This window comes from Rosa rugosa, chromosome 1 (genome assembly GCF_958449725.1).
Source record: "Rosa rugosa chromosome 1, drRosRugo1.1, whole genome shotgun sequence".
NCBI lineage: Eukaryota > Viridiplantae > Streptophyta > Magnoliopsida > Rosales > Rosaceae > Rosa > Rosa rugosa.
The window spans coordinates 56,648,124-56,664,443 of NC_084820.1; the positions used below are offsets into that span (position 1 = coordinate 56,648,124).

Genomic DNA, 16,320 nt, shown 5'->3' on the forward strand with positions numbered 1-16,320 from the left:
AAGCGAATAGAGCTACGAGAGAGGCGAATGAAGCTAAAGCCATAATTCTCATGACAAGGCACATGAATGACGCGCTCCAGAATGAGTACCTCAATGAGGAAGACCCTAGAAAGCTATGGGTAGAACTCGAGCAGCGATTTGGCAACGTTCGTGACTCCCTGCTTCCTGATTTAGAAGTGAGATGGCATAGCCTCCGTTTTTGTGATTTCAAGTCTGTACTTGATTACAATTCGGAAGCACTTTGTATCAAGTCTTTGATGGAATTCTGTGGGCAGAAAATCACTGATACGATGTTGATCGAGAAGACTCTCTCTACCTTCTCCGTCTCTGCATTGATGATAGCCAAGAACTATCGGATTAATGTCAATGCCGGACGCATCCATGAGCTTATCGGAGCCATGAACGTTGTTGAAAAGCACGACAACATACTTGTAAAGAACTATAACTCTAGACCCGTGGGAGCAATGCCAATTCAGGAGCCTAATTATAGTCGCACCTCTAAGGGAGGGCGCAAAGAGTGAAACCCTAAGGAAAGGGATGATTCCGGACATTCTAGTCCATATTATAGCCCCAAAGAGGAAGGAAACCGCCAAGATAGGCGTGCATGGAACCGTGGAGGTCAACGTGTGAAGAGAGAGAAAGGCAGAGCCTCTAGCTATGGTGGTGGCGCCACCAAGGATCATAGCTGTCCCCAACGTGCTTCATGCATGCCTCGATCAAGGGAGCCTAACCATGATGATGCTTGTCTTCGGTGTGCAGCGTCCAAACATTGGGCTAAAGCATGTAATGCACCCCAGAATGTTGCTAACGTGTACAAGACGTATCGTGAAGCAAGGGAAGCAAATTACATGGAGAAAAAAGATCAAGATGACAATCTCGCTCTAAGGGTTGAAGACTTTAAAGGCCAAGATCCAGAGACTGGCGATTTTGATTAAGTCTTTTTATTTTCCAAGAGATGTAATATGCAATTGCCATATATTTTTGTAGTAGATGCCAATGGTTTAGTCTTTCTTCAAAGTAGGCTCACCCAAAGTAAGTGTGATGTCTAGGATGTTCTGAGATTAGTGATATTTAAGCGAGCCTTGCTCCACCGACATCTCTCTACTCACCTGGTCACATTTATTTTGAAGTTACCGAAAGAAGTTAGGCGACTACCATTGTTTTGCATTAGCTAGCATTTTGGATTAGATTTTCTTTGGTCAAAGAGACAATAATGTAACTCCATTGGCTTATGAATAAAATTTCGAGTTCTTTTCATTATGACTCCATTTTGATTCTGAGCATATTACTTTGTGACTACGATGGCGGGCCATCAATATTAATTCAAGGACATGGAATAGCCCAAGTTCCCCTTGCCAAATGGCACATTGATTACTGTCACAGAAACTCTCTACGCTCCTAGGGCAAATCGCACCTATAAATAGCCAACGGATTCCATGCGAAAATGCATGTAGAGAATGGAAATGAGTTCATTTGCAATACCTCTAATGATTACGAATAAAGGCGCATCTTGGAGAAGTTTATGTGTCTCTCTAGTGGACTCTATGTCACTATTCGAGCTATTAAATCTAATGAAGTCATGAGAGAAGATCCCTTGGATTTAGACACATATTGGCTTTGTCAAGACAGGATAGGTCATCCTGGTCATGATATGATGATCCGTTTACTAAAGACTTCACACGGACATCCATTCTCTCAAGCGAAACGAAGCATGAATCAAAAGTTGATTTCTGGACTAAGTGTGACCGCCGCTGTTGCCTCTGGCGCTGCCGCCGTCCACCACCAGCCTAGGGCTGGCACAGTCCCTATCTATGACACCATAGATGGCGTTCGTCATGGTGATGGCGCCTCAAGTGATGCTGCAATCACCAAATTTGCTTCAAATAGCGTTTCAGACGCTCAGGCCCAACCAAAATTCTCATTGGTTACTTCTAAAGCTCCTCGCTCGTTTTACAAAGCTTGTTCCTTAGGGAAATTAGGACTGAGACCGTCCTATGCAAAGGATATGAAAATACTCATTCTGTTCTTACATAGAGTCCATGGGGATTATGTGGACTAGTTCAACCAACTTGCGGACGTTTAAATATCTCATGACGTTGGTTGACCAGCAAAAACACTGGTCACGTGTTGTGCCATTGTTCTTTTGTAATGCTGCTTATGCCATATTCCTAGCACATATCATATGACAACAGGCTTACTCCCCGGATCATCCTATTCAGTCAATTGGATTTGACAATGCTAGAGAGTTTACATCTAAAGCTTTCGATGGTTATTGCATTGGGACTGATGTTGGACATCATATTCCCATGCACACACCCAAATGGTCTCGGGGAAACGACTACGATGGTAGCTAGAATATTGGTATTGCGCACCAATCTCCTTATATCCGCTTGGGGTGATGCAATATCGCATGCAACTATGCTAATTCGTCTACGACCTACTGCCACTCATTCTATCTATGCTTTACAGCTAGTGACTGGGTACAAGTATCTTGTATTTACGCATATTTGAGTATGTCATTTATGTGCCAATTGCGCCGCCACAGTCACTATGATGGGTCCTTACAAACGAATGGGCAACTAAGTTGGATTTAAGACTCCAATAATCGCCCGCCACTTAATGCCCTTGCTAGGCGATCTCTTCACCGCATGTCATGCAGATTGTCACTTTGATGAGACAGTCTTCCCTTCGTTAGGGGGAGATAAGAATATGAATGTTCAGCAGGAACGACAAGAATTTTCGTGGTCTGTCTCCACTATGTCTCATCTCAATCCCTGTTAAAGTGACGAGATCACACATATCTGCTGCAAATATGCCTGCAAGGATGGACGTCCCTATGAGAGGACGTAGCGCCATCCTACACGGAGGTAGGCATAGCGCCAATGCCATAGAGAGTGGCACTCTGGCGTTACAGGTCATGGCCCCAGCTAGGATGCAAGGGAGGCCCGTGGATTCGAAGGATACTTTGGCACAACCCAATCCTTGGATCATCGACACTCAAAATCCGTTTCATGAGAATCTTCCGGATTATGGTTATTGTTGAGGGACGCCTCAACGTCAGAACCTGTTGATATCACTTATACTACATACCGCCAAGCATAAGCAACGACCTCTTAGGTGGGCCCCGCGGCATAGCTAGTCCCGCCTACAACATGCATCCGGTACTCCGACACCCGAGCTACCTCGCTATGGTGGAAGTCGGCCGGTACCTCATAGGGAGGCCACCCTCCCATGCTCTCCAAGAGGCTTCAAGAGAAGCAATATGTACATTGTATCCCACATCGGAAATATAGAATAGATGGGGACTTCCCTTAGCTATAAAGGGAAGTCCTCCCCTTCTTAGAAGGGATGGATCCATGATCCCCTCACTTGTATCACTATCAAAGGCTACTTGGCCTCACTACATAGTACAATATCTAAGTGGACGTAGCCTTGCCTCAAGGGCAAGGTGAACCACTATACATGCTTGTGTCCCTCTCTCTCTCTCTCCCTCTCATGATCCACACTTAGTCTCGTTCCGTATTCTTCAGTAGAAACATTGGCGCTAGGAGGAGGGCCCCTATGTTTGGGTATGAACCTCCAACCTTGAGCAAGAGTCATGCACGGGTACATGAGCTAGCAGGTACTTGCACATTCCCGTACACTCAACCCCACTTCTAAGCCTCGCACTTCTCCGGGAACTTCACGAGTCAGCAGGTACAGGGTCCACTTGCACCTATGCATATCCAGAGAGGAAGTCTTGCACACCATGGGTCTCGGTGGCATTCAACTTCTTGGGTCCGTTAATGAGTCATGCTCGGGTACCATTTCACAACCCGCTCGGTACTTCAAAAATTAATCTTGGGACCAGGCCTTCCCCACGGCATCCTCACCTCTCGGTGATCATCACCTGTACCCTCTGCTTCACTGGTACCCTCTGCTTCACCGGTACCCTCTGCCTATCGGGTACCATCTGCCCTCAGGTACCATCTACCCTCACCGGTACCCTACCATCACCGGTACCGATAGGCCACCAATCTTCCGGGTACCAACTACCCTCGATGTCTTCAACCCATACCCCACCGGCATCTTCTTCACTTCTCGGTGACTCAGCCATGCATGCTCCCTGACCGCGGTACTTTGCTTAAATGCATACTCAGCGGTATCTTCAAAAAAAACAAAAGAGAGCGGGGAAGATGCATAAACTACTCGGTGCACCCGGAATGACTTTCCGGGTTTCGCTGCCTTTCTTACTTCCCGGTGGTCACTATGGCAGCTCCTATCCCGGGGCCTCACCAGGGTCATGCTCAATCAGCCCGGATCCTTAACCCATCTCGGTACCCTAAAAGGGAATTTGCTTTGGACAACTGCTCGGTACCTCTAACCTCAGTCCACCACTCCAAATTCGGCTTCGGGCCAGTGGAGGCTCATCCCGGCCGGGTACCTGCTGCCTCACCGGTACTTTTCTCAGGCCGACATCTTGGTGACAGACTGAGCTCCAAAGTTTTTAGCTCCGCATACCCGAAGCATGCTACCTACCGGTACCCCCTGCCTCCATCGGTACTCTGCCATGCGGCCCAATCTAGCAGACCATCCTTCACCTCTCGACGAGCAAACCCCCATGGGAGCTAGAAGAATGAAAGCCTATTATGGCTGAGCAGACTCAGCATCACTCAACCGAGATCGCTCTGTTGCTCTTCAAGCTCGCTGCTTCGGGTGCTTGTAATCGGATGATGCTGCAGTTTGAATATCCCAACACAGACAGCCAAACAGATAAAGTCCTTTGTCTCTCTTATCATTCTTAATATATATTGATACCAATCATACCATACTTTAAACATCTGTGATAGGCCACTATTCATGCACATGGCTACGTATAGAACGTGGCAGCAGATATTTTCAAACAGAAAGTCATCTATACATGTTTAGGACGAGTTCATGGATGACTCTGATCTAGAGGAACACATGTCAGGCATGGCTCGCTTAATTCACATACCACATGCACACCACTCATGCCTATCTAGTTCCATTCGAAAACGTTGTGCATGTTAAAGGCACAGATACAATTCATGCATAATTCCTATTTGATTATCACCTGTATACTTGTAGAGCACATCTATGCACATCATTCCAATGCATTTGCTTCTCGTATGTGGTGTCAGTGTCACCACACCAAACAAACAACATTCCATCAATTACTCCAAGATTCAAATAAATTGTTGTTAATTGTACAACCATGACTATCCATGATCACTCTTGCATGACTATTGCTGCACAATCAATTCTTGATTCCTCTTTGAGCGTGTCCACATTAGTCCTCTGTCACATGTACAAGATTAATCATCTTTTGTACTCACATGGACAACTCGGTCATCTTTTGTCCTCTGTCATATGTACATGATATGCTCCCAGTTCTTTTAATTCCATGTGCCCACTGACACTCTTTATTACACATCATTTACTCTCTCTCGGGAACCATTATGTGCATGCACCCCTGCACATTGCAAACAGCTACACATATTACATTACAACTACAGTATCGCGAGATTAGCATGTGCTTAGCTCGATTGCTTATTCAAATCATCAAAATTCACATGCCTCGCTTATTAATGTCACCTTGACTATAATACACATTTAATCTTGCTGTCATGCATGGTAAGAAGTTCTATAACCACTTCACCCATGTCCCACTTAGACTATTGCACAATTCATATATATATATGAACTATCTTGCATGATCCATGATCCATGATCCATGATCCATGATCAAACTTGATAATGTATGGCACACTTGCTTTATTTTTGTGATCTACTACAATTATGCATGCTTAATATCACGCTACCATTATCATACGTGGAGATGGCTAGGCTGTAATGGCTGCGTGCATATAGTTAGCTTGATACCATCTTGTAGCTTGTCCACGTGATAAAGTTGATTCTCCACAATTTCATTGTCAATTTGAAATCATATCAGTGACACACAATCACTCATGTCATTTGTTAACTATCTATAAACATTGCTTGTGTACTTTGCTTAATTGATACAAATATTCAAATAATTTGTCTACCTTATCAAAGTATATATGCAAGATACTAGTGTTGATTTTACATACTCACGTACTAATCACCTATTTTGTTTCAAAGATACATAATCACCGATCACCTCTCCAATTAGCTAAACCATCATCCTTCTACTAAGGAACTTCGCCGGAGCAATAGAGCGTCATGCTTGGACAACTCCAACATGATTTGGGTACTTACAATGATTCTAATTCCAATTCACTCCAAATCGGCACAAGATAAGTTCTCATTTACACTTTTAAATTTGAGCTAATGCAATTATTTACCTGCTTCAAATAACGATTTCTATAATCTAAGCATGCCTACGACATGTGATAGTTTCGCTATCATATCTATTGAGCCTATGTATTAATGTCATACTTTAACTTGATTGCACATCAATTAAATTACTACATGTATACATATGACACTAAATAAGTGTAACGTGCGGTACTTAAAATCCTCGCCCCGAGCGAGATACCCCAATGGGGTTACGAGGCACAAAGCCATCATTCTACCCGGGGCCACGCCACCGGGTACCGGAGGCCAAAGCCACCGGACACCCCAACAGGGTTACGAGGCTACAGCCATCATTCTACCCGGGGCCACGCCACCGGGTACCGGAGGCCAAAGCCACCGGACACCCCAACGGGGTTACGAGGCTACAACCATCATTCTACCCGGGGCCACGCCACCGGGTAAACGAGGCCTACACGCCCTCATTCAACCTCATTGGGTTAAGGAGGCTCAAGCCCTCATGCTACCCCATCGGGTACCAGAGGCATCAAGCCCTCATGCTACCCCATCGGGTACCAGAGGCATCAAGCCCTCATGCTACCCCATCGGGTACGAGAGGCATCAAGCCCTCATGCTACCCTTCCGGGTACCAGAGGCATCAAGCCCTCATGCTACCCCATCGGGTACCAGAGGCATCAAGCCCTCATGCTACCCCATCGGGTACCAGAGGCATCAAGCCCTCATGCTACCCCATCGGGTACCAGAGGCATCAAGCCCACATGCTACCCCATCGGGTACCAGAGGCATCAAGCCCTCATGCTACCCCATCGGGTACCAGAGGCATCAAGCCCTCATGCTACCCCATCGGGTACTAGAGGCTCATGTCCTCATTCTACCCCATCGGGTACCAGAGGCTCATGTCCTCAATCTACCCTTCCGGGTACCAGAGGCTCATGTCCTCAATCTACCCTTCCGGGTATCAGAGGCTCAAGTCCTCATTCTACCCTTCCGGGTATCAGAGGCCCAAGTCCTCATCCTACCCTTCCGGGTACCAGAGGCTCATGTCCTCAATCTACCCTTCCGGGTATCAGAGGCTCAAGTCCTCATTCTACCCTTCCGGGTATCAGAGGCTCAAGTCCTCATTCTACCCTTCCGGGTATCAAAGGCCCAAGTCCTCATCCTACCCTTCCGGGTATCAGAGGCCCAAGTCCTCAGTCCTCATTCTACCCTTCCGGGTATCAGAGGCCCAAGTCCTCATCCTACCCTTCCGGGTATCAGAGGCCCAAGTCCTCAGTCCTCATCCTACCCTTCCGGGTATCAGAGGCTCAAGTCCTCATTCTACCCTTCCGGGTATCAGAGTCCTCAGTCCTCATCCTACCCTTCCGGGTATCAGAGGCTCAAGTCCTCATTCTACCCTTCCGGGTATCAGAGGCCCAAGTCCTCAATCTACCCTTCCGGGTATCAGAGGCCCAAGTCCTCATTCTACCATTCCGAGTATCAGAGGCTCCAGTCCTCATTTACCCTTCCGGGTATCATAGACTCAAATCCTCATTCTACCCTATCGGGTACCATAGGCTCAAGCCCTCAGAAAATCCCACTTGGTACCGGAGGCGGGGTAAGCGAAGGTCCAATCCTTTGCTTTTTGAATCATCTCACCTCCCGAGCGTTCTGTACACTTGGGGGACTTATTCATACCACTTATCACAAGTGGAGATAGTACCCGACCGGGACTATCATTGAGCTTCACGCTCATACTTTCGTGTTATGGTCTATTAATGGAAATATTGAAATTTTTCACCTATTGTTGATCGCAACAATTAAGTTTCTTTTACATCCCATTAATAAGACCATAGGACAAAACTCACACCCGCTCAACATGAGCGAGCTCATCTCTTACGTTCCCGTTACACATGAGCCAAACAATCAGGTTATGGCTTATACGTTCGGGTTAAGTAAGTTAGAGTTCCTTCTTCTAACCTATACTTGGGGGACTATCATGGTCACGCCATAGTCTCGCTAGTATTGTCAATGGTTACTTCGATACCGGAGCTTCATTCTTAGCCTTACCGGCTTCGTCTACCATAGCCTAAATCCAAATTCCTGTTTTTCTACGAGACTTGGGGGACTCGGCGAGTAACTACACTCCCGGTCCTCACATGTGTTCATCACGTGCATACAACATTACATATCATTAGGTGTCATCGTGTTCATCACACATCTATGCATCATATGCACTTCGTTATACTATCATAACACATACATTTTCAACTTATACGTCGTATGTCAAACATTACATAATATATACATACACACATTGTGTAACATGCATCTCACATAAACATTCATGCACCTCGATGCATTTGACTCAAATGTCACTTCGATTGCCCTAGCGCAATCAATATGCTTTGTGTGCACTCATCTTATTTGCAGGTACTAGCTTGATAAGGGCCCCGGGGCACCAACATACTCGTAGAGTCCCTTCTTACTTACGGAGTTGGGGGACTAGTATGGGTATAGCGTTCAAACAAGGTCATCACTTATACTTGGCGGCATCATATTTAAACTCCCCAACCAAGAAGCGCCTCTTACTCGGGGACTTGGGGGACTTGTTGATATCACTTATACTACATACCGCCAAGCATAAGCAACGACCTCTTAGGTGGGCCCCGCGGCATAGCTAGTCCCGCCTACAACATGCATCCGGTACTCCGACACCCGAGCTACCTCGCTATGGTGGAAGTCGGCCGGTACCTCATAGGGAGGCCACCCTCCCATGCTCTCCAAGAGGCTTCAAGAGAAGCAATATGTACATTGTATCCCACATCGGAAATATAGAATAGATGGGGACTTCCCTTAGCTATAAAGGGAAGTCCTCCCCTTCTTAGAAGGGATGGATCCATGATCCCCTCACTTGTATCACTATCAAAGGCTACTTGGCCTCACTACATAGTACAATATCTAAGTGGACGTAGCCTTGCCTCAAGGGCAAGGTGAACCACTATACATGCTTGTGTCCCTCTCTCTCTCTCTCCCTCTCATGATCCACACTTAGTCTCGTTCCGTATTCTTCAGTAGAAACAGTACCTATTCCTGAGAATATAGAACTCTATGAAAATTACACTAGTGTACATGAGACGTGGGATAGAAACTCCATCATAATTGATAATGTAATTGCGCATTTCGTTGCGCATGAGTTTGTTGAGTCTGATGATATCGAACCACGCTCTGTTTATGAATGAATGCCAACGTAGAGAAATTTGGCCTAAATGGAAAGATGCGATCCAGGATAAGTTGGATTCTCTAACGAAGAGGAAGGTTTTTGAGCCAGTGATGCCAACACCTCGTGGCATAAAACTGTTGACTAATGGGTCTTCATTAGAAAGCTTGATGAGAAAAAGAGATAGTAATCTCGCCTTATGGCTCAAGGCTTCTCACAAAACGCCCTGGAATCGACTACGATGAGACATATTCTCTCGTAATGGATGTCATTGCACTCCACTATCCTGTCAGTTTGGTAGTTTTCGAATAACTGAACATGCAGCTTACAAATGTGGTCACTACATATCTCTATGAGGATCTAGATACGGAATATACATGAAGGTTCATGGTGAACTTCATTTACCCAAGTCAAGTGGCTCTAGACCACAGAGCGCGTTTTACAATGAGGTTGAAACGCTTACTAAAGTGACTACTTGATTGGGAAGGGATATGCCCACTCGTTTTCATAACAAGTTTCAGATTCTATCACAATTCATGTTGGACATAATCTTTATTGGAAGTCCTTAAAGAGTTAAGGGAAACCGCTGAACACTTGAAATCCGATTTTGAGATGAAGGATTTTGGGAGAACACGATTATGTCTCAGTTTGGAACTTGAGCATCGTGTTGATAGATGCTTAGGCGTTTTGACAAGGTCAAGCCTTCAAGCACTCCCATGATCGTTCGTAGTATTGATCCTGAAAATGATCCTCTTCATCCAAAGGATGATGATGAAGATGTGTTAGAGGCAGAGCTGCCTTACTTAAGTATAGTAGGCGCATTATTATACTTAGCTTAATGCACAAGACCAGACATCTCATTTACCATGAACTTGTTAGCTAGATATAGCTTGTGCCAACACGACGCCATTGGATTGGTGTAAAAGATATCTTTCAGTACTTGAGATGTACGATTGATATGGGCTTGTTTTATCCCTACAGAGAGACGATGGATTCGGACCCATCACACACCAAGAACACCGCCAACACTGGCATGCATCCTCTATCCCCATCCCAAAATGACATGTGTTTTATAAGGTTTTTGCTGATGTTGGGTATCTCTCTGACCCACACAAAGGTCATTCCCAAAATAGTTAAGTGTTCACCATGGGTAAAGACAGTGATATCGTAGAGGTCTACAGGACAGACCCTAGTCGCTACTTCTTCGAACCATGCATGCAAAGATTATTGCTCTTCACGAAGCGATTTGTGAATGTATATGGATTGGATCCATAATTACGCTTGTTCGAAGCAATTGTGGTTTGAAGTCTACCACAGATGAGCCTACGATCATTTAGAATAATGCTGCTTGTTTTGAACGAATGAAACATGGCTACATCAAAAGCGACAACACCAAGCATAATCAACAAGAACAAACTCTCCTCAAGATCAAAGTGAACTAGGTTCGATCTGAGGACAGTATGATAGACTTGCTCACTAAGTCATTGCCTAAACTCCACTTTAGAGAAACGTGTTGGTAGCATCGTTTGCGGAAGTTATCCGAACTCCCATGACCGTTGTCATCAGGGGGAGATGTCTACATGTATTGTCTCGAAACGTGAAGGGTGCGTTGTGCTCTTTTTCCCCTTCGACCGAGGTTATTTTTGTCCCACTGGGTTTTTGTTACTTGGCAAGGTTTTTAATGAGGCAACGAGAGGAGCACCACGTTTGGGCGACACAATGGAGAGTGTTCAAGTTAATTCAGAATATGTGTCTAGCCCAAACTCTAGGTTACCTGACCTAGTCGTAATAGGGTTTTGAATTAGAAATATTCTCAGAGATATTCATAGATATCCAATTAATTGTACGATTATCTTTCCTTGTACAACTCTAATTCTATGTCTTGTAATCCTCTATATAAAGAGGCCCCTATTATCAATGAAAGTACGACTCAATTCTCTCCCAATTTCAGTTTTCCTTAAACACAATCAACATAAATTGCAGATCATATACACAGTACAATAACCAAAAATGAAAAAAAGAGGAAAAAGGTTTGCTACAAAATTGGTTTAAGACAGTTGTTCAAAAATAGGGATCAAATGGAAAAATTAACAGCATAAATCAAATTTAATATGCATAAGCTACCTGGTGTCTTCTTTTCTGTTCAAAGAGGATCAAAGGATTTCACTCCTACCCCCAAGGTGACTCGAACCTAGGACCTGGATCCTGGTGTCTTCGTTTTCCCTTCGGTCACCATAATGAATTCTAAGTTAATACTGCAAAAGACTTGGGTAGCTTCTATGGAAATTTTTTTAAATAGGTCTCAAACTGTTGCGGAAAACTTGAGGAGAAATAGTATTTTTGGGAAATTTTCCTTATATAATTTGCTTTAATTGAAATATATCAATTTGCAAATTGTAAAGTAGTCAATAGATTTTGCATAAACCTACGACTCTTAAATCTTCCACATAATTCTAGATTCAACTTATCCCTAACTTTTTGTTTTTTGAATCAATCGATCAATGATTGTCATTAATAATCATCACAAGCCAGAATAGGCCGTTACATACCCTTCCGCTGTCATTTAAGGACATAGACAGACAAGAAGATAGTGGTAGTACCCACAGTGGTACATAGAAATAGACCTACTCATTAAACCTTTAAATACGTAGAGGTAACGTGAATCCTCCTTTGGTACTACTCCAGAGGCGCTAGAGGTACATAGAGTGCACATAAAAGTGCATTAGTTTCCTAAAAGAAATTTATTGTAAAAGACAAGCTAAAACATAAGAAGGACCTAGGCAAGAAGCCTAGCCCAATTTGCTAAGCCCAAGAGCCTCACAGGGAAGAGCTCCACTTAGAGCCCTTCCAGCTTGGCTCTGTCCAGGCCCACATCTCCCAAACGCCATGTCGTTTGTACCAGCCACAGCAGCTTCGCCCGACCCGCTCTGCCTGGCCCGTGCCGCCACGAGCCACCGCCACACCACGACCCAAAAACTCCGCCCACCACGTCGCCACGAAACATCACAACCCTGATCCAGCGCCCACAATCTTCACCGCCGTCGATCCAGAATCCACGCCGCCGTTGATCCAAGCCGCTATCACCAAGGGCGGCCACTCCTGGTCACCACGACCGCCGCTCAGAGATGCTGCACCATAAGACGATGCCGGAGCCATCCGGGTACGCCGAGTACCAACAACCACCCAATGAGCCCTCAAGCAATAAACATCGGAAAACCCTAACTTTAATTTTTTTTTTTTTTTTTTTTTTGAATAAAGGGCTGGTGCGGCTGCTCTCAAGCCTTGATTAATGAAACTGTCGAATACAAGGGGGGGGGGGGGGGGACATTGAGCCTAAACCCCTGATTACAATAGGCACCTAGAGAACATCCTGAAATAATTTAATTTAAATCATGAAATTTAAATGAACATTAGGAATTCATAATTTCTAAACATGAATGACCTCGTTTGGCATTTTAAACTTGGAAATAATGAATTACTCTATAGAATAAATGAAGAAATTTATTGTCCGAATTCCTCACTACTTTGGTACTTTCCAAAACAAGATCTTTTTCGTTTTTAATATTTTAATTTGTTTTAAATTTTCTTAATTTATTACATATTACAAATTCTAAATAGATACAACTAAACAATGAAAATTGTAATTAATAGAATTCTAATTAATGGAGTTGTAGATTCCATCATTTCAAAATTTCTAAAGAAGTTATAATTGTCTCATTTAAACGAAGCATCACGAAAATTGTTGGTGAGCCGTGGAATGCTGGTTTTTATTAAATAATTTAATAAACATGTACATATCTAACTATAGCTATCTATATATACATATGTCTTGGAGCAAAGAGAGAAATTTTTTGGTGCTCCCGTAGAACCAACTTGGATTGTCAAGTGGTCTGACGCTCCAATGATAATTTGACACGTGGCTTCTAGAAAAAATAATTAACTCAGCTATTTGTGAAAAATGCCATTTTGGACTTTTGCTTTATGGTTCGTTCTTCATCATCATCCATAATTCCAGATCCTGCTTATGACAAATTTTCTCAAACTCAGTTCAATCAACACCATCATCTTCTAGTTCCTCCTTATACACATTCTCTAATCCATAAAAAGCCATCAAAATCTTGTTGATACAGTATGTTGTTTGGTGATTGCCATCATGACCAACACCGAACTTAGTCAATCTGCGATCCGTACAAGTGCATTTATGGGATCGACAATCCCAAAAGCTAATCCAAGATCAAGGGTAAGGATAGAAATATATGGGTGTTCCCTCATAATTTGATGAACGAAACAATATTCCAATTTCATTTTTTTCATGTACATCTTGAGGGCCACAAATCCAATTTGATAATACAGTAAATTGTTTAAAGGAACGAAATAACATAGGTGTGTTCCAATTCTATTCGCTTACATCGAAGTTGCAAATGAAGGAACAATTGGATAAAGAATTATGTGGAGAAGATGAGGAGATCTGCAGTGCCTCCATGGGGAAGGAGGTGAACCAGGTTGATACGAAGAACAAAAATGTCATTTTCACAAGACAATTGACAGCTGTGTTTTGCTAAAATACACGTGTTTATTTATTATTGGGGCGTCAAACCACTTGGCGATCCAACTTAGTTCTACGCACCTAAAAATTTCTGCCGATTAGATAATATTGTGTACCAATTTATCCGTGCAATGCACATGTGGTTGGTGAAGGTCATTTGGTCATCCATATCTTTAATTCTTTCTGTGTGTATATATATATATATATTTTTTTTTTTTAATTTTTTTTTTTCCATATTCAAAAAAGAAAAAGAAAAAAAAAACTTTAACGGATATTTGAAAGAAAACTTGTGGGTTGAGGGCCATGATTAGAAGGGTATCCCTTGAAGTAACAGCCTTCACTTTTCCTTTCAACCATCCTGCTGATGAAGGCATCGAAACTAATATTGAGAGACTGTTTGCTTACAATCAATTATTTTTTTTTTTTTGCATGCATTGCTTGTGTTGGAGTGAGGTATTTAGAGGGACAAAGGAGTCCTTGACCTTCTAAGGTAAGGACTTCTAGTCCTTATCTTGGTATGGAAACTTTGGAAGACAAGCAACTGAGCAAAACCAATTAAGGACGAACGAATTCTGATCATAGTTAGATTTCTGTTCCTGATCATAGTTGGATAAAACTCCTTTCACGTACGACTTGTTCGTGAAGAAAAAGAAAGAGAGGTTTGCTAAACCCTATAAGAAAGAAGAAGAAAAAACCCATCGGTGTGTATATATACCGTTGATAACAAGAGATTGGACGCTATCTTTTGACCAAGCCTTGCACGGATACACGGAATCTTTCGACAGTTTTAGGTTTGTTCTTGCTCTCGACTTGTACTTCTTTCAGTATTCAATTCATAATTTATACTTGTTAATTTAATCCTCGACAATTTTCTTCTTTATTATTGTTCTTGCTTAAATGTTTACATATGAAATTTGATTAACTTTCTCCTCTATTATTCTTCTCAATTACGGATTTGGCTGCCCTGTGCAAAGGGTGTGAAATTTTGCGGAGTTCATAAAATCAAAAATTTGTGATGTTCCAACTCGATCTCCACATCTCCTTCAACCTTTAGTCCAAACTTTTGTGTTTACTTGCGTTACGTCTACAAATATAAAAATAAAAAACCTTTTTTCCCCTTCGAAACCAGTTTCTGGGAGCCATCAGGAGATTTGGTGCTCAATAGTTCTGTTTGTTGTCTATTATTCTTGCTCTGCTACATATATTCATTGCAATGTTTGTCTCTTCCTAATTGTTCTTCTTCTATCATGGGATATCATATATAGATCATCGACCAATCCGATCATGGCTGAACAATCTAGGGTGATTTCACAATTCCAGCCTCATGTTGCTGCCCAGCTTGTGCCGGTTAAACTCACTGAAGACAACTATTCACTCTGGAGTTCTTTGGTGGTCCCAGTTCTAAAGAACTATGACATGTTTAATATGGTTCAAGGAATAGAGCAGCCGTTGACAGAAGACAAGGACCAAAAGTGCATGAGCTTTATGAAGCTCACTTTATCGGAGGCCATGCTCCCATACGCAGCAGAATCATGCTCAAGTTCCCGAGCACTGTGGTTAAAGTTGGAAGAGCAAGGAGGAATTGCAAAATTCCGACTAGTCCAGCTGAGCATTCGCCTCAAAAAGCTGAAAAAAGGAAAGTTCACAAGTATGTCGAAATACTACCAGATGAAGAAAAACATGGCTGATAGACTAAAAGCCGCCGGGTCTCCGGTTGCAGATAGTGATTTTATTGAGCAAGTCCTTAACGGACTTCCGTCTGAGTATGATGCCTTTGCCAACTCCATCATAGCTGGAATTGATGATTTAACTCCAGAGGAGCTGCATGACTTACTGGTGGTTGAAGAATCTAATCGTAAAGGAGAGCTATTCCGCACTGTCATCAAGTACGGTGCTCTCGCTTTAATAACTACTGCCATCATTTATCATAAGGGTCTGAGCGACGCACGCGCACGGCGCTAATAATTATCACAACATAAGAAAGGCAAAATTGGTTTAGTTTCTTGGTGTTTTAGGCTTTTTCTGTCTAGAGCGACTAGCTAGTGATATAGTACGTAGTAGAGAGTATTTATTATTGTTAGCTTCTTACTCTTATTCTTGAATCTTGATTAACATGTTTTTCGATCTTTTTGATATCTGGATTCTTTTATGCATCAGATCTCCAAGAGAATGCCCAATTGATACGATTTGTGAATAACTAAAAGTGGAACTGGTCTTTTCAAAAAAAAAAGTGGAACTGGTATTTCCATTGATAGCTAACTGCTCACCATGTTTTATGATA

The 16,320-nt window shown here is 43.0% G+C and overlaps 1 protein-coding gene across 1 annotated transcript; it reads left to right on the forward strand.

The window, feature by feature from the left end:
* The first annotated feature begins 14,626 nt into the window (after positions 1–14,626).
* Positions 14,627–16,084, forward strand: LOC133742369 (uncharacterized). The gene is made up of 2 exons (XM_062170035.1): positions 14,627–14,830; positions 15,305–16,084. The coding sequence occupies exon 2, from the start codon at positions 15,324–15,326 to the stop codon at positions 15,999–16,001; it is 678 nt and encodes a 225-aa protein (XP_062026019.1). The 5' UTR covers positions 14,627–14,830; positions 15,305–15,323; the 3' UTR covers positions 16,002–16,084.
* The last annotated feature ends 236 nt before the right edge of the window (positions 16,085–16,320 follow it).

Excerpts from the sequence above, each read along its gene's own strand:
- LOC133742369 (XM_062170035.1), top strand. The coding sequence starts at position 15,324 with ATGGCTGAACAATCTAGGGTGATTTCACAATTCCAGCCTCATGTTGCT.